The sequence below is a fragment of the Cornus florida genome, unplaced genomic scaffold, assembly GCF_030987335.1.
Source record: "Cornus florida cultivar Cherokee Brave unplaced genomic scaffold, ASM3098733v1 CherokeeBrave_3.0.0_Hap2_Chr08, whole genome shotgun sequence".
Lineage (NCBI taxonomy): Eukaryota > Viridiplantae > Streptophyta > Magnoliopsida > Cornales > Cornaceae > Cornus > Cornus florida.
In genome coordinates, this window is record NW_026775578.1 from 55,025,527 (window position 1) to 55,050,101 (window position 24,575).

A 24,575-nucleotide genomic window follows, 5' to 3' on the forward strand; every position below is an offset into this window, starting at 1 on the left:
AAATGAATATGAGACAGCGCTAATGGTTAGAGTTTGTGAAAGACCATCCAGGGAAAACGAATGTTGTGGTAGATACACTCAGTCGCCGACCCGATGCTAGTCTTTCTGCTTTATTCACCATTGAGTAGAAGACGGTGGATGAGTTATCGGATGTTTTCATGGCTTGCATGGTAGTTAGACCTTCTATCATTCACAAAGTTTTGAAGGTGCAACTCATGGATCAGCAGTGCTTTGACAAAACTGCAGAGATAACTTCTGGGGAGGTCCTATTTTACTATGTTGGGACTGATGGAGGTTTGAGGTACAAAGGACGTTTAGTGGTACCTTCTACTGACGATTTAAGGAAGGATGTGATGACTAAGACTCATCATTCTGAGTTTTTTGTTCATCCAGGAGGATATAAGATGTATCAGGTATAAAGCGGCAGTTTTGGTGGGCAGGTATGAAAAATGACATTATTATTTTTGTCTCTCGATGTAGTACTTGTCAGATGGTCAAGATTGATCATCAGCGGCCGCTAGGAACTCTACAACCACTACTTATACCGGAGTGAAAATGTGAGAGCATTTCTATGGATTTTATGGAGGGGTTGCCAAATTCCTTTAAAGATCACAATTCCATTTGGATCATCATGGATAAGTTGACTAAAGCAGCTCATTTCTTATCTATTCATACTGACTTCACTTCGGAGGAGTTGGCGAGACTTTACATTTCGGAGATTGTGAGCTGCATGGCATTCTGTTATCTATTATATCGGACAGGGATTCGAGCTTTGTGTCCAGATTTTGGAAAACTTTTCAGCAAGCTTTGGGTATAGAGTTGCATCTTAGTACTGCTTATCATCCTCAGACTGATGGACAGACTGAGCAGGTTAATCAGATCATGGAAGATATGCTTCATTCGTGTGTTCTTGATTTCAAGGGCCACTGGGAGAATTATTTGCCACTCATGGAGTTTGCATATAATAATAGTTTCCAGAAGACTATTGGTATGACACCATTTGAGGCATTGTACGGTCGACCGTGTCGATCGCCTGTTTGTTGGATGGAGGTTGGCGAGAGCAGATTTTTGAGTCCCGAGTTCATTAAGGATACTTCTGAGAAGATTGCTCTTACTAGGGATCACATGTGCACTGTCCAGAGTAGGTAAAAGAGTTATGCAGGTCGTCGTACTTGTATCTTGGATTTCAGGTTGGGGAGTAGGTTCTACTCAAAGTGTCTCCTATGAAGGGTGCCATGTGCTTTGGGAAGAAAGGGAAGTTGTTACCGTGGTTTGTCGGTCCATTCATGATTACGGATCGTGTTGGGCCTGTAGCTTATCGGTTGGCACTTCCAGATAATTTGGAGCGGGTGCACAATGTGTTCCATGTTTCCATGTTGCGGAAATTTCTGCGAGATAAGGATCGGTATCAGCATATTGATGTTGGGGAGATTTAGTTGCATCCAGATGCAACATATTTGGAGCCACTGTGTCGTATTATCGACCGTCGGGATCAAATCCTTCATAATAAGGTTATCGCTTTAGTGCGTGTTCAGTGAAGTCACTACAATGAGGCTGAGTCTACTTGGGAACGGAAGGGTGTCATTCGCTCGCAATTTCCTGAAATATTGGAAGAAGGTAAGAGCGAATTCCGAGGACAAAATTCCTTTTATTAGGGGTGAAGAATGTAATACCCTTAATTTTAAAAAGGATAGTCTCGGTATTTTTATTATTGTTTGCTTGCATTTTTATCCTTTTAGTTGATTATTTGCTTATTTAGTTATTTGCTTTTTGTTTAATTATTTTTTTATTTAATTGAATTGGTGGGTTAATTGTTTATTTAATTGCATTTTTATTTTCTTTAATTAATTATTTTGTTTATTTGATTGTATTTTTGTTTTCTGTAATTAATTGTTGTTTTGTTGAATTGGTTATTTAATTGTATTTTTATTTTCTTCAATTGGATTAAAATAGTTTTACTTGTTTAAATGATTTATTGGTTATTTTGCTGTAAAATATGCTTAGGTGGTAGTTAATTAGTTATTTTAATTAATAATGTAAAAATAGGGTTGTGTTCTGCTATATTAGGTTTTGGCCGACTAGGGTTGAGATAGGTTTACCGTCCCTGAATATAATTAGACCTAGGTTTTAGTTTGCCTATAAATATATGTGATAAGTCTGCCTAGGGTTTTTAAAAAAAACACTATTCATGACAGTGGAGGGAGAGAGAGAGAGAGCAGAGGAAGGCTTTACAGTACTTAGAATTCGCCGGACAATTTAGGAAGATGACGTTGAGATTTTGAACCGAAATTTCAAAGGCAAGTTCTATTCTTAACTCTCTCCCTTAGGCTTCGTGTTCTTTACATACCTAAATAGTTCCAGGATGAATTGAAGGTTAAAACGTTATCTGTTTTCATGTTTAAAATTTAATCGTAACAATATGTGGTTTATAATTTTTAAACTGTTTGAACTTGAAATTTCTTGCATGGTTCTCTGTTTAAAACAATGTTAGCAATGCATTAAGGACTTAAACACTGGTTGGAACATACTGGGACTTAGTTACAATTGCTAGGAACCTTAATAGTGAAGTACCGGAGGTGTGGAAGACGCCGGAAAAAGGGAAAACGAAACAGAGGAAGGAGAGAGCCGGCTCTCCCTTGGAGAGAGCTAGCTCCCATGAAGTGGGAGGCGGCTTCCAAGGAGTGGGAGCTGGCTCCAAGGCTTTGGGAGGCAGCATCCTAACCTAGGGAGCGGGCTCCATGAAGTTTGGAGGTGGTTCCCTTGGTTAGGGAGCCGGCTCCTTGCTGTTTTTTATTTATTTATTTTTTTCCAGTTTCCAGAGAGGTTGCTCCACAATTGTTGAATTCTATGATGTTCTAGAGGTGATTAAGAGCTGTAGTGGATGATTTAAAGGTTGTCTAGAGTCAAATTAAAACTCTAGAGGATAGAATAATGTAAACTTAAACGCTTAGTGTTGATTGTTTAATCAGTATGAAATTATAAAGTAACTTGCATACTGTGTGGATTTGGATATTTTAATTTCTTATCTATATGTTAGAAATTTCTGTGAAGGATTATCCACTTCTAATTATGTATTAGTGGTATAGAATAAGCATTTTAAAAATCTATATTTTTCTTATGCTTATTAAGGAATAAATGATGATTAAATTTTCAGCATTTAGTGCATCAATTGTTGGCTTGGTATTATAAGCATGTTAATTTGCCTATGTTTATTATGCTTGCCATGGAATTAATTGATATGTACATCTATTTAGGTTCTGTCAATTATACGAATTTTGGGAATCAATTGATATTTACATATATTGCTTGTATTGTCAAGTATTGGCTTCTGTGGAGTGGTATTAAATAAGCATGGTAGTTAATATATTTCTAATATACTTATTATGGATTAGTTGATATTGATATTTATATTGTCATCTGTATTATCAACTACTGGATTGATGGATTATATGCACTGGTATGAGACGGTGGCATGTTAGGGGGATTAGCTTAAAAACGCTAAATCCTACTTACTCTGGATAAAGAAATGGATTAACTATAAAGTTAAGTCCTATTAATTCATCGTGTCAAGGCAACGAATAGTTGAGCAACACTGATATGGTTTCTGGATGGATTTTATATATGTAAAATTATGGTACCTCGATATGAGCGTGAGTCTCAGGATCGACGGTTAGGGAGCGTATATGCATTGGGATGCATAGCTGACTATAATGGTTTGATGTGTACCCTGCTAGGTCTAGGTACTCATGCCCACTTCAGGTGTATTTTGCATGATGCCTACTAGTCAGGTTGAGACGGGCCTGTAGTTCAGTGAGAGTACTGTAGAGTGAATACATATACATATATATATATATACATATATATATATATATATACATATATATATATATATATACATTTACGGACTATATAGTTGTTATTGAATTGTTTGGGATGTACATATGTATTAGGTCTCCGCTTGGATTGTAGTAGTATAGAACTTGCTCGTGGGCCTGACCCATTCTTATTTTTTCAGGTATCGGTCGCTTTCAGTCTTAGAGTTTGATCGAGCTGAGCAGGGACGATTACTCATTCTTTCGATTATGTAAGATTTCCCTCAATGGGTTAGCTTTAGATGTTCTTCAGTTATTTACATTTCCATTTGGAACTTTTATTAGGGGTCCACTATAAATGGATTCCCAAGTTGTTTAAGTATTGAAGATTTTGGAATGTGTTGGGATTATTGGATTTTAACTATTTAAGTTTGGGGATTATATTTTAGAATTCTTTCAGCTTTATTAATTATTTCTTTATTATTATTTTTTTTTTGGTATTCCATGTTCAATTACATATTAATTGTTTGGTATCTGCCGGATCTGTGTTCGGACTTGATCACCCGTGGCTCTAGAATCGAGGGGTATCACATTATGCCTCCTCGAAATATCCTCGTGCCATCCAGTCATATTAGTTCTGAAAGATATGAAATCTGTGTGAAGCTGAGCTACCTCTGATCTGTAGCTGGAATCAGTATTGGTATGGGCTCAGTCGGAGGAGCATGTGAAGGGCCAGTCTACCGAGATGTAGAAGGTACGCCTGGCTGGGAGGTAGAACCGGAAGTAGTAATGTGACGTCTGTGTTTGGGAGGAGATCTATCAGCTGTGTCATCCTCTAGAATATCGCCTGCTGCAGCTACCTTTGTTGCTGTGCTTGAAGTGTCTTAAAATATCTGTTTGCTCTGTTTTTGCAGCAAGCATTGAAAGTCTTGTTCTAGCGGGCCAGATCATAAGCTCTCTTCGCCCTGTCAACATCGGGCTCTGGGATCTCCTCAGGGTCAAACTAGTATCCCTGGTCTATAAGCAGCTGTGTAATAAGATGGCCAAATGGTAAACGCCAGGTCTTTGCTCTGGTGGTTGGTGAAAAATACAATTTCTTCTGAAACTTGTGGATAAGCTCCTAGATACGGGCAGGAATGGAGAACCAGTAACCCTGATCTAAACAATATAAAGCCTGGAAGATCCCCTTTTTCCACTGAGTGCCATGACCGATAGGAAAGGCATTGAGGTGAAACACATAATCAAAGAACCAATACTGGGGATTGATCTCGACCCGGTCTACAAATGTGTGCCCTTCATATGCCACCTGTGGAAATAGTGTGGCTACCATGGTCATCTCAGTAAGAAATGGTGGATGGTCAGGGAACAGAGGCTCCTGAATGTCCTCAGCCAGTGGAGAAGTGTGGGGGCATCGATTGGCAACAGCTATAGTCGGGAGAGAAATATCGATCTCCTGACCATCAATGGTAGTGTGTAGAAGAAGTCTGTCATCCTCATCCATCCGGAGGTGCTGATAGATTAGAGCTACCAACGGGGGGTAGACAACTGTATCTACTAGAGTCATAATAGCAGCAATGCCCTGCCGCGTAAACTCATCATAAGACCACATAGTCTAGTCCAGAGCACCAAATGTAGCTGTATCAAATCTATACTCGGTCTCTCATGTCTTACTGGCATAAGACTCAAGTGGGACCTCTCTGATAATGGCCTAGTTAGTGTCCATAAAATGTGTCTCGGAATGGACTGATGCCGAAAATGAGGAAGATGAGGACTCTAAAACTGGAGCTGGAGGCTGTGGAATGTTATGAACTCGCTTCCTAGCAAGAGTTTTTCTTCTACATTGCATCTGTAAAAACAAATATAAATCAGTGCACAGGTAAAGGATAAGGTAAACAACTAATAAGAAAAATACAAAGCATGCCTGAAACACATAGGAATGACAATTAGACAAATAGGATCATGCTTGTACAAGAAGTGATTAAGAAAGCTTCAGAATCATCATTCTACATGCCTCAGTGAAACAAAACAGATCAAATATGCAATGATGGCATAGAGGGCAGAAAGTCACATATGAAACATATAGAACAAAAATATGATCAACAGGACAAACATAGGCTGTGATATGTATAAATGATTCAACGTGCATTCATAAACCTAAAACTCACGAAGATGCTGCAATGACATGGCAAGTAGACCCTAGGGTGACATCGTATCACTTCCTGGCAAGAGTGTCTACAAGTGCAACAATGAAGATCAAAATAAAGCAACAGGATAATATGGAGTATATAGGCATGGTAAATGTCAACCTAGGACTCAAGAAACAGGCATGTCATGCAATAAAGACTAAGTGAAATGCATGGTTGCAAAACACAGCAATCTAAGGCATGTTATGACAGACAAGTTCAAGAAAGAATCATGGACATGGTATGTAACTAGATGGCATATATCTGAATGATGCACAAATAAGAACAAGTCCAGATAAAGAAATATCCTGTATAGCAATGCAACAAAATCAAAGTCCTAAGATCACTCATGGCTCATAACCTCCTCTAATGCTTAAACGAAGCAGAGAATGGTTAAATATTAAGAACACAAGAAGCTTACCCTCTGGAAGTCAAAATCTAGACTGGAAAGAACCTCGGTCATCAAGAATGATTGTAAGTGTATAAGATATCATAACAATGGCATGTAATCAGATAAACAACAATATCAAGTAAACATAGTCCTAATTTGGTTCACATTTTAGATCAAAATCTCAACTAAGGCCAAAGAACAGAAACAACATCCAAATCATGCATTTGAAATTCCAAGAATCCATATCAGACCCCCAAACTTAGTCATAAATTAATTCCAAGGAGATAGGCTCAAATGATGCGTAGAAAATCTCAAAAACTGTCAATGTGATGTAAGTGTGTGCAAAATGGTGTATATACAAGCAAGAAGTTGCAATTATTCCAAAGTGCACACAATTATTCTAAAGAAATCACATTTGACAAGTTTCAAAATCATTAAGTACCAAAAGATCAAAATCGTGATGAAGAAGGTCAAAAGATATCAAACTGGTGCCCTAATATGGCAAGAATCAAGAATTGGATCACATACAAACTCAAAGGCACTTAGAACATGCAAATGGATACAAAGGAATCAAATGGAACAAATTTCAACTTAGTCAAGGGCATTTTGGTCAACTTTGAAATTTTTCAACACTTTTGGGGCAAAGTTGAAATTTTTGAAAACTTTGGGTCCAAGACATTCAATTGCATTGTAGAAAAGTTTCATGACAAGAATCATGCAATGAACAACAATGGAAAGAATCATGTAACTCAACTTCACATTTTTCAATCAAAGCCCAAAAAATTCCTTTTTAAATAATTTGAAACCCAACAAGTGTGATCACAAAACATGTTAACAATGAAGGCTCATTTTACCAAAATAATGCACTCAATCCAATCAAATTTTTTTTTGCAAAGAAGTCCATTTGAAACATTTTACATGCATTAAGACAAGACTTAGCATTTTCAATTTCAAAAGCACAAAATCAAATCAAGTCATGCTTGCAATCAGCTTAAAACAAATCCATGCATTTCAAATAAATGGGACAAGAAGGAACTATGCTCATAACAATTAGAACTTTCAATGCCATTTATTTTCAAAAGCAACATCAAAAACTCAACTTTGTAAAAAAATTTGAAAATTTTCTTTCTTTTTAACCCAAGATAAATTTTAAAATTCTTTTCAAATTCTATGTCCCAAAAATTAAACCACATGCCGTTTTGGATTTAAAATCAAAGTCTATAAATTTTACAAAAATCCGGCATGGTTTCCCCTTAAAAATGGACATCCCAAAAATTTTGTAACACAAAATTTCAATCAACAATTAATTTCAACATTCAAATCATTGTCAATCCACAATTCATTAATCAAATAGGGACACCACCCACAATAATCCACAAATCCAGTTCAATTTGCCCGTTCTCCTTCTAACAACTACAAGCAACAACTACAATCAACATCCACGATTTATTTCAATTGTTCTCAGCAACATTCAAAGTCCCGCTCAAGTCAAAGATTTCAACAATTTTTAAAACTATTGGCAACAAAATTTTTATTTTATTTTATCATCATTTTTTTATCATTTTTTTTTTTTTTATCATTTATCATTTATCATTTGTTTTGTTATTTTCTAATTTTTATTTTGTTTTCAATTTATTTTTATATACACAAAAATATATATAAAGCAATAATTAAAATGCAAAACTAAAATCAAAATTAAAAAGAAAGGAACAAGCAACATAAAATAAAATAAAAATGAAAATGATGCAAAAATAAAAAATTGAAGATTTTGGAGCTCACCCGACAACTCAGAGAGTAGAGAAGAGTGGAGGAAGAAATCAAGATCAAAACTGGAATTTGTCAAACTCGCCAGCACCAGAGAAGGTGACTGAAGTCTCACTGGAGACTCGCCAGAAAATGCAGAGCTTGTCAAAGCTTGTTTCTGAATCCTCCTTGGCCTAAATCAGCTGGAGGTGATGTATATGATGCTACCCGAACGAGAAAAGAGAGAATGAAAGATGATATTTGGCCTTTGAGCCAAAAATCTCACCGGGAAAATTGAAGGGACGGCGGCGAGAAGCTTGAGCTTCTCGATTTTCGCCAGAGATGAGAGGAAGGGTGAGGTGAGATGGTGTTGTTGTGGTGTTAAGGGAGAGATTGAGAGATTGAGATGGAGTGAGAGAGAGTCGGGTGTGAGAGAGATAGAGGCTCGGTGAGAGAGAATAGAGGTGGTGGCTAGGGTTTAGAGGGGAGGAAGAAAATGAATAGGAGGGAAAGAAAAAATAAAAAGAAAAAAAAAAAGAAAGAAAAGAAAAAAAAAAACTAAAAGAAAATAAATAATAATAAAAAAATCTGGAGGTGGAACGGCCAAAGGGATTTCCGAAAATTTTCAAATGACGCATTTTCGATCGATTGAAGAACTTCGATCAATTGAACCCTTAACTTCGATCGATCCAAAATGGATTTCGATCGATTGAACTTATCTTTGATCGATTAAAATGGAAACTGAAGAGTCCTCATGACAAGGGATTCGATCGATCGAAGTCAAGTGGGACTTCGATTAATCGAACTTGAGTTCGATAAATTGAAATGTCCCTGGCAGTACTCAAAATGTAGAAAATGGCTCTCAAGTCGAATTTTTCAAATCAATTCATATCTAGACAACACAAAAACATGTAAAAATAGAAATGAGGGAGGAATAGGGTTGTCAAACCCTACGAAATGCACTAGTTTTTAACGTCTCTAGCAAGACGTTGGGCTCTTTTAGCCCAGATCAAAAATCTTGTAATGCATCCCTCCTTGATGAGGTGAATGGATTTTTGAATCCCACCCAACAAATTGTTCTCTAAAGAACTTGTTGGATTTGATTCAAAGAAGCTTAATGGTCCTTTATCAATGTAAGTTTTGGCCTTCCATGCCCTTTCAACATTTGGTTTCAAAACAACATTCTTTGAATTCAAATTTGAAGATATATTTTTGGAAATTCCAATTTCAAGTAAAGACTTAATTATTTCAAATTCATTGTCAAGACATTTTTTTACAACACACACTTCTTCATGCTTATCTATTGAACTTGGGGTTGGATTAAATATATTTAATTTCACCTTCATATGCCCAAATGAAATTTTCATTATCCCCGTCCTACAATTGATGTTGGCATTTGCAGTTGCCAAGAAGTGACGGCCAAGGATAACGGAAATTTGGCTCTTGGGATTTGGGACTGGTTCTGTGTTAATAACAATGAAATCGACTGGGAAAAAGAATTTATCAATTTTAATGAAGACATCCTCAATGATACCCTGGGACTTTTGATGGATCGGTCGGCAAGTTGCAAAATTACCGACGTCGATTTTAAGTCTCCTAAGCTCAATTTGACATACACCGAATAAGGAAGAAGGTTAACACTTGCTCCCAAATCAAGAAGAGCCTGATTAATAACATGGTCACGAATGACACAAGAAGTAGTGGGTGAACCGGGGTCTTTGAATTTTGGGAGAGTGTTATGTTGCAAAATGGAGCTTACTTGCTTAGTCAAGACCACTTTCTTTTGTGCTTGGCTTTTGTTCTTCCTCTTTTGGGTGCAAAGATCATTCAAGAACTTGGCATAAGCCAGAATTTGTTTAATTGCATCCAAAAGTGGAAGATTGATCTTCACTTGCCTAAAAACTTCAATTATTTCATTTACTTTGGTCTTTTGCTTATCAAGAGAAATGGATCCTTTCAAGGCATCCAGAAATGGAGCTTTAGGCTCAAAAGTTTTTTCAAAATCTTTCTTTGAATCACTTTCAACACAAGAAGTTTTCAAATCATTTTTCAAGTCATTCTACAACACTTTTTCAACAAATGGTTCATGCACATGCAATGAATGAGGAATAGGATATGAAACGAGATGGGTGTCAACTTTTGGTTGCACCGGTTCACTCTCTTCATTGTGAACTCCCACTTGATTGTCAACAATTTTTTCACTCCTCAAAGTTGTCATCGCATTGACATGTTCAATTGTGTGACCTTCCGAGGATGAATTGGTTTCCAAAACAAATTGTTGCTTTGGTGGAGCATTTAAAGGTATCTTCCTTTTCTCTCTAGCTTTCAAAGTACTAGCTATTTACCTAACTTGAGTTTTTAGCTTAACAATGGATTGAGAATGGGAATGAAGTAATTGAGTGTTCGCCTCTAAAGTGCCCAAAGTGGTCAATACTTTTTCCTCAAAAGCGGGACTCCTAGAATTTCCTTGAGAATAAGATGATTGATTAGAAAAATGAGAGTTAGAAATTGATTTCCATGTGATTGAAAAGATGATTTATAACCTTGGGAACCCTGGCCTTGCATTGAGGGCGGAACATATTTGCCTTGAAAACCAACTTAGGGAGAGTTTGAGCCTTCCCCTTGGCTTTTCCAAGAGAAGTTTGGATGGTTCCTCCACCCAGGATTATAATGTGTGTCATAGGGATTATTCCCTTGGTTAGTAAATGTGACATTAACTTATTCATGATGTTCACGATGTTCACTTTGTACATGTCCATGGGGACAATTGGAAGTAGAATGTAAAACACTAGAACAAGTCATGCATGTTTCATTACAATTATGATAATGAACATAATTCAGGAAAGAAGACACTTGATTCACCGAATTTTGGTTGATCAAAAGTTGATCAAACCTTTGAAATAATGATTTCATTTCAGCGGCTATGTCATTGGAATTGTTAATTTGATACAAGCCAACATTCTTTCTTCCACATTAAGTAAGACAAGAGTAGGATTTAACGACTTACGACTATACATGAACTATCAAAACAAAAACAAGTAACAAGCAAGTAGCAATCACTTCTCCTCCACAACAAATCAATCAATAAACATCCTCCACATATATTGATCCCATACTCCCATGCTTAAACAATGTGTAAGAAAAATTAAATTGCCTCCATGTGGACTCACGATTTATCTAAGAATTTAAAGACTTGCCTCCACATTGGCTCACGATTTAACTAGAGATTGAGTTTAGAAAAGTTTACAAATGATCCTTAAGCAACTTCAAATGATTTTTCAAATTTTTCTTTGCCTTGCTTGCTTTGCAATTTTTATTTTATTTTAGAGCTTTTTATGCTCTTGTTTAGCTTCACTTGGCTTTTTTTGCTTCTCTTGCTCTTCAATTTCCCTTTGCTTCACTCTCTTGGGTCAATTCACCTAGCCAATCAAGAATAAACACAACAATTAACCAAAATAAAATAAAATAAATAAAAACAAGATCAAAATAGTACTAATTCCTAATTAATTTTCAAATACGATGGTGCCCTAGTAACGGCGCCAAAACTTGGTGTGGCCTCGTCATGGCTGAAGCGTGATAAAGAGTGGCCAAGTTTAAATTTGTAAAATGCCACTACCACTTCCAACTAAAAATATAGGTAGAGCGAGTAGGGATCGTCCTAAGGGATCGGAGGTGTATTTATGACGGAAATTAATGTTGGATTAGTAGGTCGAGTAATTAAAGATGATTGGTGGTTGTTTAGTTAAACTACAATGCAATTAAAGATTAATGCAAGTAACAAGCAATCTAAAAAGTAGGGAAAAGATATAGGAAAGAGGAGTTGGGGCTTTAGAGTTCACCACTAAGCTTGTCTTCACTAAACACTAGCAATTGTACATTAATGGGAATTGAAACAAAGCATGGATGGCAAATAAGTATAGGTTGTCTAGCCAATTTTAATGAAAAGCACAACCTATCAAATGAGACCAATTTTCATTCAATAAAATCACAATTAATGCACATCTAAAAATATCTAGAGACATACACCCTTTACATTTATAAGTATGGAATATTAAGAAATAAAAATATATTGTCCACCTATCTAAGAATTTAAAGTAACTACACTACATCTAGGTTAGAGACATGAAAATTAAACTAATTAAAGTAAGTGTGTGGCACAATCTATCAAGAAACAAGTGTGAACCATCTAACAAATCACAAGAATGTTCAATTAAGCACTATATTTTGATCATCACTAAATTAACATCATCAATACATATAGACATGCATTAATTCCATTAAATCTAGGGAAAAACACATGAATCATCCATTCTAGCATACATAGACATATGATTAGAGATAGATGATCAATTGAAAGTATTAAAATCCATACACATCAAGTAGAAACCATAAAATATATACATTAATCCAAGATTAAAACATTTGTTATAATTAAATCCCAAAAAATATACAAAAGACTAGGTCTAGGAAGCAAACTTGGGGGATATCTCTAGCCCCAAGTGAAGGATTTAGCCACTCATTGTAGTAGTCATGGAACCCTCAAGGGCTAGCTTGGAGGTTGGCATCATCATCTTCATCCTTGCTTTCTTCTCAAAAACCCTAGTTCTAGAGAACAAAAGATATTTTTTCTATTTTCCAAAAAAAATGAGTTATCTATGATGTCTCTACAACAATGCTTAATAAATCAATTACGTACTCCTTTGAGTAAAGACCAAGTTAGAATTACAAACTCTAATTGGAGGAATTTCGCAGCTATGCACGGTAGGTAGAAAACGGTGCGCTCGGGAATTAAACTGCTCACTGCCAGCAGATGTTTTGATCGATCAAACACTTGGCTTCGATCGATCAAAGCTGACGTGGCACAAAAATATCTTCCAGGCTTGATCCCATTGGTTGAGCTGGTATTGCCTTGATTTCGATCGATTGAAGATAACTTCGATCGATCGGGACTTCCCTTCGATCGATCGAAGTTCCCCTGGTGCATTTTTCTTAACTTCTTTCCAACTTTGCTCCTTAGCTCCAAAAGTAGTCTAAATGGCTCTTGTTAGCCTGTTTGCACTTTATTCACCTGAAATAGGCAATAACACAAATAAGTATCTAAGACATGAAAATAAGATAGATGAATGAACTAAAATACCCTAACTTAGGTGCTAAAATGCGTCACATTTGAGTATTCATCAATAATTTTAGTACAGTATAAAAATAAGCGTTTATCTTAATAATAAAATGGCATTAAGTGAAATAACAAGATATTATGAATTATTATAATTTGAGCAATGAAGATGGTAAAGCCGGCTATTAAATCATTAAATGATAAAGGCAGTTAAACCGACCATTAAATAATAAAGGCGGTAAAACCAATCATTAGTTTAAATAATAAAGACGGTAAAACCGACCATTACATAATAAATGTGATAAAATCGATCATAAATTATTAAATAATAAAGGCGGTAAAATCGACCATTAAATAATAAATATGGTAAAACCGACCATATTGTGAGCACATATATTACATAAGTGGACAAATTAATTAATGAATAATAATAAATAAATAAAATTTTCTTACCCTTTCGAGTGAGAAATATAATACTTTTCAGTAAAGTAAGCAAATCCAACAATCTATCAAAACTAATATCACAAGATATATATATATAGAGTTGAGATATAAAGAGGGAAAAACAGCTTCTTTTTCAAGTCTCAGATGGTTAAAGCTCGAGTTGATAACGTGTTATAAATATAATAAAGAATATAATCTAGGGCGAAAGAGAACTGCAAACAAGGAAGGGAGATAATCTATTATGATTGAATTCTGTTCATTCAAGTGTATCCATACAATACAACATTACCCTTATTTATAGGGGATGATGCCAACTATGGCAGTCATATGCACTAATTGTATTAGATTCCTTCGTCACTTTAGTTTTGGGCGCCATCATTACCTTTGTTCAAATTATTTTCCAATTCACAATCCAAATCATGTACTTACTATGCATTAAAAATGTGGAGCCCACATATTATAACAATTTTATACTTATATACATTGTTTGAAAAAAAAAAAGAAAAAAGAAATTGCCAAAAATAAACACACACACACACACACACACATTAATTATAAGGTAAAGCTCTTCTAAAAATTGGTTAAAGTTGACATTGACAATCTACTTTTTGTATGTTTTTCTAAATCACCTTTCTTGTGACGACTCTGGATTTTTTAAACCCAGTGTGTCATGTGATGAACCAAAAAATGACCAGGTAACGGATCAGAGATGTGGAAGTGAAGAAACAAAATAGCCTCAAGAGACGTACATCATTACTAAGACACCAAAGTGACTCCCCATGAAGCCACGGAACTCAATTGAGCCAACAATGAAACAAGAATGCCTAACTCGAAAAGAAATGAACCAAGGGCAAAATGGTCATTTCATAATGAAATGGGTGCCACCATGCACGCCATTGAAAAGACAACAAAAAATGAACAAGGTTAGACTCAAGAATCGCCTAATTCTGAGTCCAGACACAAAAGATATGAATTTAAAGCAAAGTGGCGTTTCCCGTTTAAGAGATACCACGACACTATCATACTAGAACTGGAATAACTCTCACTACAAGTGGAGTTTTGATGAATGGTTAGTACCATTGGAAAGCTAACTTCAAGCTCTTGAACTTAAACTTAAGAACGACCCAAATTGAATTTGAAATGAAAGAAATATGATCCCCCAAAGTTGGAACAACAAAGTTGTCCAAGGAAAAGATGAAGAAAATACTCCGGGAGGGAGGATCGGTCGACTGAAATGCAACCATCAGCAGACTGAAACTCAACCGTCCATCGGCCGAACCCTAATCATCAGCCGACCGAAACACCTTTCTCACATGCAAACTCTCTAGATCTTGGTCTCGAGGAGAATCAGCTGACCGATTGAGCTCCATCAGCCGACCGACACACTTGCTGCTGTTATGAAAAGCTGCTGCAATGTGTGGAAATGGTGCTTGGTCTGTTTCCAAGGTTCTACATGCTTTCTACATGATCCAAACATGTTCCAAAACATTTCTTAGCCTCATTCAAGCATCTAAAACATGCCCAACCAAAGAGGAACTCAAATGACACCCCTATGCATGAATTTCCCATGAAAATGAATAAAATCGTCTAAAAATAGTTCCAAAGTTAAAACTTAAGAGTTTTGTGAAATGAGGACATGCACGCAAACGTAAAAAGACATTTAGAACGCGTCCCAATGATCCGCGGCCTCAAAATAACCCCAATGCAAAATATGACCTCTCAACGGCCAAAAATACCTTAAAATGCCACAAATGGAACTATAATGCAAAACCTAGAACGAAATGGTGTTTGGCCCTTGGCCACACCTCGTACATGATCAGAAAAACCCTCTGAAAGAAACAGAATGAAATTTCCACACCTGATACAAAAGTTATGAGACAATGACTTAGCATTTTCTATTATTTTCATATTACTTTATGAAGTTAAAAGTTGCATAGGATACAAATACATGTCATTGGCCTCCGGCCTCATCTTATATATGCCAAATACATTCAAAAGAGTGTACTTATGTACACTTTACATATACAAATCAAGAATACAAATTTAGACAAATAAGGCTACAAAATGGCATTTCTTGCCAACATTTTCATGAAAATGATACTTTAAGTCTACGAAACTTCCATGGCATAGTGTACGTCCCAAATCAAGGTCCCTGTACCTGAAAAATGTCCCCACTATGTGGGTGAGTAACATAAAGCTACTCGTAGGAGATGAACATGCATCGACCTAGCATTTTACAATTATATCACCTTAAGGTGAAACATGTTAAAGGGGCTTATGCCGTCTAACGTCTATATCATAGTGAGACTCAGGGATCATCCTAAGCTACTCATACAATTTAAAGTGAACAATGGCATACAAGTATACATGCGCAAGTACACTAGCAATGTTAAATCATGTTGTATGATAAACGCCGAATATTACATATTCAAGCGCCCTTACTTGCATTAGTTAAGTCCATTAATGGAGCTTAATATACAGTTTAACTTTATTTTTGTATTTTTGTCTTCTTTTAGGTCAGTTTCCCCAAATATGGTTAAAAATGCGATTTTGTCGAGCCGTTGAAGAATCAAAGCACGCCGTTGCTGGGTACCATCTTTTGGGCTAAGTTTCTAGAGTCGCCAAATGTGTGAAGTTGCAGCATAGTGTTCAGAATGAAGACTGTGTCACTGCACTAACCAAAGTGGCCAAAGAAAAGAGCTGCAGGTGTGGAAGCCAAGGTACTGCGGGCTCCCACCAATCACTCCAGTAGGTCACCTTCTTCCGCAGGGCCCCGCAGCCTCTGCGGGCCCCCGCTGTGCCCCTGTGGGCGCCCGCTGCGCCACCGCGAGCGCCCGCCATTTTGTCCAATAAGTTCCTCCTGATGCAAGCTTCCGCGGGCGCCCGCCAGCGCCCCACGGACGCCCACCGACCTGCAGAGATTAGCCCACCTGCTCCTGAATTCCAGCTGAATTTTGTTCCCTTGACCCATTTTGTGTGGTGCTGCTTCCTTCTAGTGGTTGGAGCTCGTGAGTGATGGAGGGGGGAGGAGATTTTGGGCTAAATAAGAGCCTTGAAGGATTATTTTTCCATATCTCTCATTCTTGTAAGATTTTTAGAGAGAGAAAGTAGAGTTCTTGAGGTTGTGTGTATTTTGGGTCTTCTAAGCACGAAAATGGAGGGGTTTTTCATCTATTCTCCTTCCTCTCTTGCATCTATAAGCAACTAACTCCCTATCCTAGGGAAGGGATGAAGCCATTCTTTGTAAGTATGCTATAATCTTGTCTTGATTTGGGGAATGAATTGTATATGTAATCTTTTCATATTCTAGAGACTTACACGTGTTGTAAATGTTCTTCAATTCAATAAATGATGGTGTTAAACATATTATCTTGTCTTAGATTGTATGTTTTCATGATTATAGGGTTTACATCTCCATAGTGAGAATGGAGATGAGAATATGAAATGATTTTAATGGCAAGTTGTATGGAAGGTTTGATAGTCCAAGCTTAGGGTCTCCCTTTTGATGGATTATTCTTAGCTTTTGCCTTCATGTGCACTTACGACACAAATTGAGGACTTTGATAGTTCATAGCTTAGGAAGGATATTTCATGTTATACCCTAGTTTAGATAGATGAATTATACCAACATTTGATGAATTATACTTAATTCTTGAATGTATGAACTTCTTGAAGATATTGTAGTTGTCTTGCATTTCTACATATCATGATTGCATGTATATTTTGTCCCCCAAGTTATTTGCAAGCAAGTATGTTTATATAGTTGGTGGTGGATTCACTTCTCTAGCCATCTCTACATAAGTTCCTCTCATCTTCGATTCCTTTCATTTACTGTTTATGCACATTCTAATTTTAGTTCCTTAGTGACAAACCAACAAACCTCTATATACCCTTTCATCATTCTAAAGGTGATTCTAGATATCTTAGTTGCCATAAACTTGCAGTCCCAATGGTTCGACTTACCTGACCAATAGCCCTATTCTACAATGATTTGTGTTATTGCAAAGGTTGATGTATAATTGTCACAGCCGATCATTGTACAACATACAGGCATACATTTCCAAGTATATTAACCCGTATTACGACAAGTCATGTAACGTCTAAGCATATTTACACAAGTATACATTTTATGTGGAAATCTCGTGAATTAAGTATATGAACACAAGTATACTAAGCTGAAAGAGATACGCCTAAAACAAGTATACATGGCATAAGTATACTAAATAAAATTTAAACTCACGGAGCAAGTGTACAAGTTCAAGTATACTAAATAGGATTCAAATATCCAAAGCAAGCGTTAATTCTCAAGTTACAAGTAATCCGTGATTAACAACTTGAAATTAAATACGAAATCAAATAGTGGAAAGACTAGGATCCTTGGCTGCAGACCAATCAAGTTATTCCGGGTTACTAGCCCATAATGTACTACCTAGTGCGCACGTGTATAAGTTATTCTGGGTAATTATGACCTACAAGGTACTACCTACTGCGCACTTCATATGACTTAGGAAACTCACAAATCCGTACTAGGGCCAAACCCTAGCCATCACATGAACATGATCCTTATAAGCCTCCAAAAACAATAAGTTCAAAACTTATGCAAAATCAATAAGTTAAACTAAACTTATTCATCTCAAATAATGTCTAGGAATGAATTTACATGTACATGCAAGATTGAATCCACACAAACCATGTCCTAGAGTTCAAGTCTATAATGACATTCACAATGTCGAATTTTCAGTGTGCGATTCGTTACACGCTATGACAATTTCATTTCAATATTAAAATGCAATCTCATCCAAACGATCCCAAATTCAAATATGTTACACAACATAGTATGGTCACTACACTAACCAACTCAAAAACTAATTTGGATCATTGAGACAACAAAATAGAGTTTAATTGAAACATGTTAATTAAATCTCTAGATTTTCTAAAACAACCCCAAATGGCTCCAAATGGATATATATAAGTGAACAAACTCAAGTCATTACCACTATCAAGTTAAAACTCAATCAAACTAGTGGAACCATTAATTAGATTTTTAATTAATTCATTTAATTCAAAATCTCTAGATTTATAAACTTATCCAAATGCTCTCAATTTAACATAGGTTAGAGAACATGCCAATGTCTATTTTAATATCACACTACAAATTGATTTCATACTTGTTTCAACTATGTGAATTAAACTTTCATAAAAGATAAATATTAAATAAGTTTTGCAATTCTTATTCAAATGCTCCAAATTTAATATATGTTACTCAATATATCAAGGTTTAGTTTCCTAGCATGTCACAATTCAATTCTAAGCCACATGCATCCATTAGAATTAAATCCTATACAAGAAAATAATTAAATTAAATTCTAGGATTTATACAAGGTATGCATACAAGTTGTATAAGTTCATAAAACAATCAATACAACACATATATAATCCTAATACATCCCCTACCTTAATTTGAGATGAAAATCTCAAAAGCCACCAAAATGAAACCGCTCCGAATCCGACGAAACTCTTAGGTTTTGTCGGGGACAACACGATCTACATGAACCCCCAAGAAGCCCCATCAAAATCACAACTTGATTTCAAACCCGAACTCAAGAAATGGTTAGAAATGAATTCTAATAAGGGGGAAGGGTAAAGCACGTCGGGGGGAACGATAAACGTTAAGGCCGAAGGGTTTTCACTAAGGAAATCAAGTGGAAGAGAAGAAAAAATAAAGGCAGCCCCTTGGGCTCCCATGGCTGCTGGCCAAGAGGGTGAAGAAGATGATGGAAATCTGACTTTTTGACTTAAGACCCCCTATTTATAGAAAATCTCAAAAAGTGCCCTGAAAGGGCCTCGCTAGGTCCGGAAAAGTGGAATTTGAGCAGACGTGCTCAAACGGCAAAATTCTGTGAACAAAAAAGAACCAAAATGAAAAAAAAATGAATAACGGAAGAAACGGCGTCAAAAATCGAGTTCCGTTCAGAAGATATGCCCTAAACAAGTTTGGCGCTAACTGGGGCCGAAAACCCGAAAACTGCAACGTTCGACCGCAAGACAATTCTAAGAGTATACGATTGACGAAATGTGAAAATGAATCATGTACGAGGATTCAAGCCCCAAGGAGATGCCTAGCAATTAACTTTCATTAATTGCACAAAGGCCCCTACACAAATAGATAACTGCATAAGTGACCCCAAATGAAAATATCTTTCAAAAGATATTTTCTTAGAAACCCCTGAAATAAAATATCTTCAAAAGATATTTACGAAAAACACCTCAAGAAACAAAAATATTTCTGAAGAACTATGCATCCATGTACTTATGGACACCGGGAGCAACTAGAGTACTTTCTCGCAAAAGTAAAGATACGTATTTCGTGAAAACCACTTAGGATGATGATACGTGAAGTCAAAAACTAACTTCGAACACAAGGAGTGAGGTTATGCCAACAAAGTGACAAATGGGGAAAAGACAAAATAGGGAAAATGACAAAACAGGGAAAAGGATGAAAAATGAATAGTGTCGAAAAACGAAAAATGTGGAAATGACTCGGTCCTCAAAGTAAGTTGTCAATCCAAAGGAATGAGTCTCAGAAACCATTTCTGAGCACTCGAGACGATACTAAGTGACGAGAAACCAAACTCAGAAAAGAAATTTCAACGAAAAAAATTCATTCGTAAAATTCTAAGGAAAATGAAAGGAAGGAAATGACCGGTTCATCACATTTCTAAAAGGGTGTTAGTACTTTTAAGTAAAAAATCATGAAAAGTAATCACAAATGTAATTTCAAATTTTTATAAAAACATTATTTTAACTAAATTTGCAATACCCTTTCAACTTAAAATCATTTTTAAAAAATCTTCTTTTGTTTAGTCATGAGTTTAATTGGAGTTTTACATATTTAAAAATTGGAAATACTATTGTTGCTATTTCATTCATTTATGGCAAAAATAAAAAAAAGTAGGAGAAGAAAAAAAAAAAAAAAAAGTGAAATATAATCGCATGCATTTGGTTAAAATATTTTATATTACTAATTCGTTTTCCTTCATCGTGGTCAACTTAACTTTTGTCCCAAATTATGAGTTTAGAAATAAAAGTAGCTATATTCTCTCAAAAGTAATTAAAATTATCAATTTTGATAATTTTAGCTTATTTTTCAAAATCCAAATCTTGTTACTCTAATGTTTTATATTTAATAAAAATATAATGTCAATCATTTTTCTTAAATTATGTTTACAAAATAAATATCTAGAATTATTTTTAGTTTGTCACTTTCAAGATGTAAAATTCTACAGTCACAACATATATAAGTTGATAAAGCTAATGTGTTTCTTTAAGTTTGTAAGAATTTGTTTATTTAAACTTTTATATTTTTTCTCTTAATCTTATATCAAGGTTATAATGACTATTTTTCTCAAAATGGAATCAAAGTTTTCATTATTTTTTTTTTCTTTTTTGAAAGTTGAATTCTAAAAATATTGAAACAATTGTTGAATAATTTTAAAAATTTAAACAATTCTTAAAAAATATTTTTTTAACTTCTTTTTATCAGTTTTTTTTTTTTTTTTTTTCTCTCTCTCTCTCTCTTTTTCTAATTACTTTTCATCACCACTTATTTTATAAATTATATTTTTTCAATATATAATTCGACCCCAACTAAAATGAAAAATAATTTTTAGATCAATTACTTAAAGTGAATTCTTAGATCAATTATAAGGGAGTGAAACCCGCTGCATACTAGTTATGGTTAGTAAACATAACTAATCCAGCTAAGTAATTCAAAACTTGTACATGGAAGGAATTCACTCTAACTAATTCGGTTAAGTATCACTCTTCAACTAAAATTTCTCTCCCTTTTAGTTGAGGAAGTTATCAGTAATTGTTATTATTGTTTATATATATATATTTATGTTTTTTTTTTTTTTTTTTGGCAATTTATCATCCTTAATATAATATCTATATTCTATCCCTATAAAACAATGTTTTTGGAAATAAAACCCTCCTTGTATTAGGATTCTTGGAATCTTTCTTGATTAGGGAAAATTTAAGCCAATATAAAAACAAAACAACTTGTAGTAGTAGAATTAGCCCCCCAAATTAGTCCATCTTAACAAGCACAAGATTTAAGCCACAATTTTAAAATAAAAGTCCAACCAAACATACCCAAGTCAAACAAGTCCTAAAGCCCGACTATAGAGCCCAAACACAAATCAGAGAGCTCTTTTCAATATATCAGAATTCCCAGTCTTCTATGTGACCCAGACTCTCTCCCTCTAACCCTGTTTCAATATTTCTTCTAAAAATTTTTCAACTCTTTCATCTTTTTATCCCCATTCTTCCTTAGCTCCCCCAACAATTTTTGGATTCGCCCTGATAAATCCCACTATACTGATCGTTAATTGTGAAGTTTAAGTTTAGGTAAGTTCTTTTAATTATTCATATTCCTTCTTTCATTCTTTTCTATTCGTTTTATTATTATTTGTTTATTCGTTACAGATTATTCTGCTTATATACTATTTGATTACATGCTTAAATAAATTAATGTATATATCTCCTTTTCAAGAGATTGATGTACTGTTCTCTACTTTTATATGCAGTGTATATATATATATACACGCACACATATATATTTATATATATGTTCCGGAAGTTACATATACTAATATACTCCGTATAACTTATCGTGGATGCTGTATGCCATTTGACCATTGGTGAGGGGGTTTTAAGTGCAATTTGACCAGACTTTTATATCTCCACTAATCTCTATCCCTAGGAATCTCTAAGCCGTCGTACTTTATTCAGAGAGTTGACCAGGAAATAAAACTCTCGACTCTTTTGTTCTATTAGGAAAAGATTATATCCTTATATATATTGATCAGTCTTACTTAAGATTATTGGTTTGTATCGCCAATTGCGAAGTTTAAGATTATTTCAGCCTTTGAGGTAAGTTGTTTTGATTGTTCATATTTCACAATATATATGGGATTTGGATTTGGTACTGTATAAATTAGATTTTATTATTGAAAATTAATTTTATCGAATAGTTTTTTTTTTTTTTTTTTAAATTGTCAGTAGCAAGTTTGTTACCCTTATGATGAAAGAGATTACACCAATAACTTCATACTCGATCATAAGTTTGTAACAAGTTTTTGTTTTTTTGTTTTTGTTTTTTTGGGTGAATTATTTAGTTTAAGATTATAAATCCCATTCAAAATTTTGCCAATTAGTTGAGTATTGTAGATACGATGTAAGTTATTGTGATTATATAGATTCTTTGATTTGTTCACATTGCAGTGCTATTAGGAAAAAAAAAAAAAAAACAAAACTGATTGGGTCATTGGAGGAGTCAGATTGGGCATGGCTTCCGAACAACTTATTGGATATGATTCTGGACAATTTGGTTTCACTTTCTGAATTTGTTCGATTTGGTGCGGTTTGCAAACCATGGCAGTCTGTGGCAATGGAGAACAAACTTACATTTGTTCAAAATAAGTTTTCCACACAAGTTCCATTCTTGATGGTGCCTTTGAAAGATAATAACGACGACCGACGCAGTCTATACAGCATTACTCATAATAAGCTATATGATTTTCAATTACGGGTACCTTACAAAGAGAGGCTTTGTGGTTCCTCACATGGTTGGCTGATTGGTATAGAAAAATCCTCGATTGTAACTCTAATGAATCCGTTCTCTGGCTCTACCATAGAGCTTCCTCCAATTGATAGTGTGGTCTCAACAAGCATAAATCTGATTTCCTTTGAAGTTACAAAGGTTATATTGTCAGCTAACCCTGCGTCGTCTCCTAATGATTATATTGTTGCCGCCATCTATGGTATTGATTCTGAGCTGGCATTTATTCGGGCAGGAGATGAAGCTTGGACTTGCATGGATAAAGAGAGATTTAGTTGTTTCAGTGACGTCATATATTATAAAGGCCGGATTTTTGCAGTTGAAGATCATAGAGTCCTTAGAGTCCTAATGATTGATGTTAATAGAATGACTGGGGCTCCGCAAGTGGAGGAAAAGGAAATTGCACCGCAAATTATTCGTACTGAACACATGTATCTTGTCGAATCATCTAGTGGGGAATTACTTCTTGTACAAAGGCTTTTAGAAATTGGAGACGATTCACAGCATGCAACTTCAGGGTTTAAGGTTTTCAAGATGCTCTTAGACCAATTTGAGGAGGGTTCGCATATGCTGGTTGAAGTGAAGAACTTGGGTGGAGACACCCTGTTTTTGGGAGATAATCATTCCATTTGTGTTTCAGCTTCCAAATGGTCAGATGTGAGCCTAATTCCATTCTATCACCCATCTGGGCGCCATGACATGGGTATCTTCAACATAGTGAATGGAAGTTTTGGGACGCATTACATCCTTAATCCTTCACATAACGATATGCTGCCCTCAATTTGGATTGTCCCAACTGTTTTGGGAAGTTCAGTATAGACTACTTAATTTGTTTCGGATGTCTTTTAGTCAATCTAATTTATTTAGTGTTTTTTTTCCCTCATCATTTTTATGTGATGAAAAAATCTATTTTTTTCTCTTGCTGTAGCAATTGTGATATCAAGTTTGTAAGACATATAATTAAACATTATTGTTGGTTTTTCTCAAATTTTATTGTATTATAAATATTTCTGAGCTATTTTCTTATAAGAAAGTTACTGTCTTCTTCCTTCTAAGAAATTTATTGTCTTTTTCCTTAGAAGAAAGTTACTGTCATCATGAATCATAGAGTCCTAATGATTGATGGTTAAAGTGTCCTTGTAATGCAATCCATCTCTCATCTATTGTGCTGTCTGTAGTCCTTTGGCCAAGAATTAAGACCATAATTTTTATATTTGATTTACTTGGTTGCGCCAAGTAGCCTTGCATGATTTCTAGTTACATGGTA

At 35.3% G+C, this 24,575-nt stretch overlaps 1 protein-coding gene across 2 annotated transcripts; it reads left to right on the forward strand.

Moving 5' to 3' along the window:
• Positions 1-22,423: 22,423 nt before the first annotated feature.
• LOC132271769 (putative F-box protein At5g55150) lies at positions 22,424-24,296 on the forward strand. 2 transcript variants are annotated; one of them, XM_059773242.1, is made up of 2 exons: positions 22,424-22,620; positions 22,947-24,296. In XM_059773242.1, exon 2 carries the CDS (start codon positions 23,060-23,062, stop codon positions 24,125-24,127), a length of 1,068 nt encoding a protein of 355 aa, XP_059629225.1. In that variant the 5' UTR covers positions 22,424-22,620; positions 22,947-23,059; the 3' UTR covers positions 24,128-24,296. The 2 variants fall into 2 exon arrangements, with proteins under 2 accessions (XP_059629225.1, XP_059629224.1); XM_059773241.1 differs by having other exon boundaries at positions 22,972-24,296.
• The last annotated feature ends 279 nt before the right edge of the window (positions 24,297-24,575 follow it).

Coding starts and splice junctions, on each gene's coding strand:
- LOC132271769 (XM_059773242.1), top strand. CDS start 23,060: ATGATTCTGGACAATTTGGTTTCACTTTCTGAATTTGTTCGATTTGGT.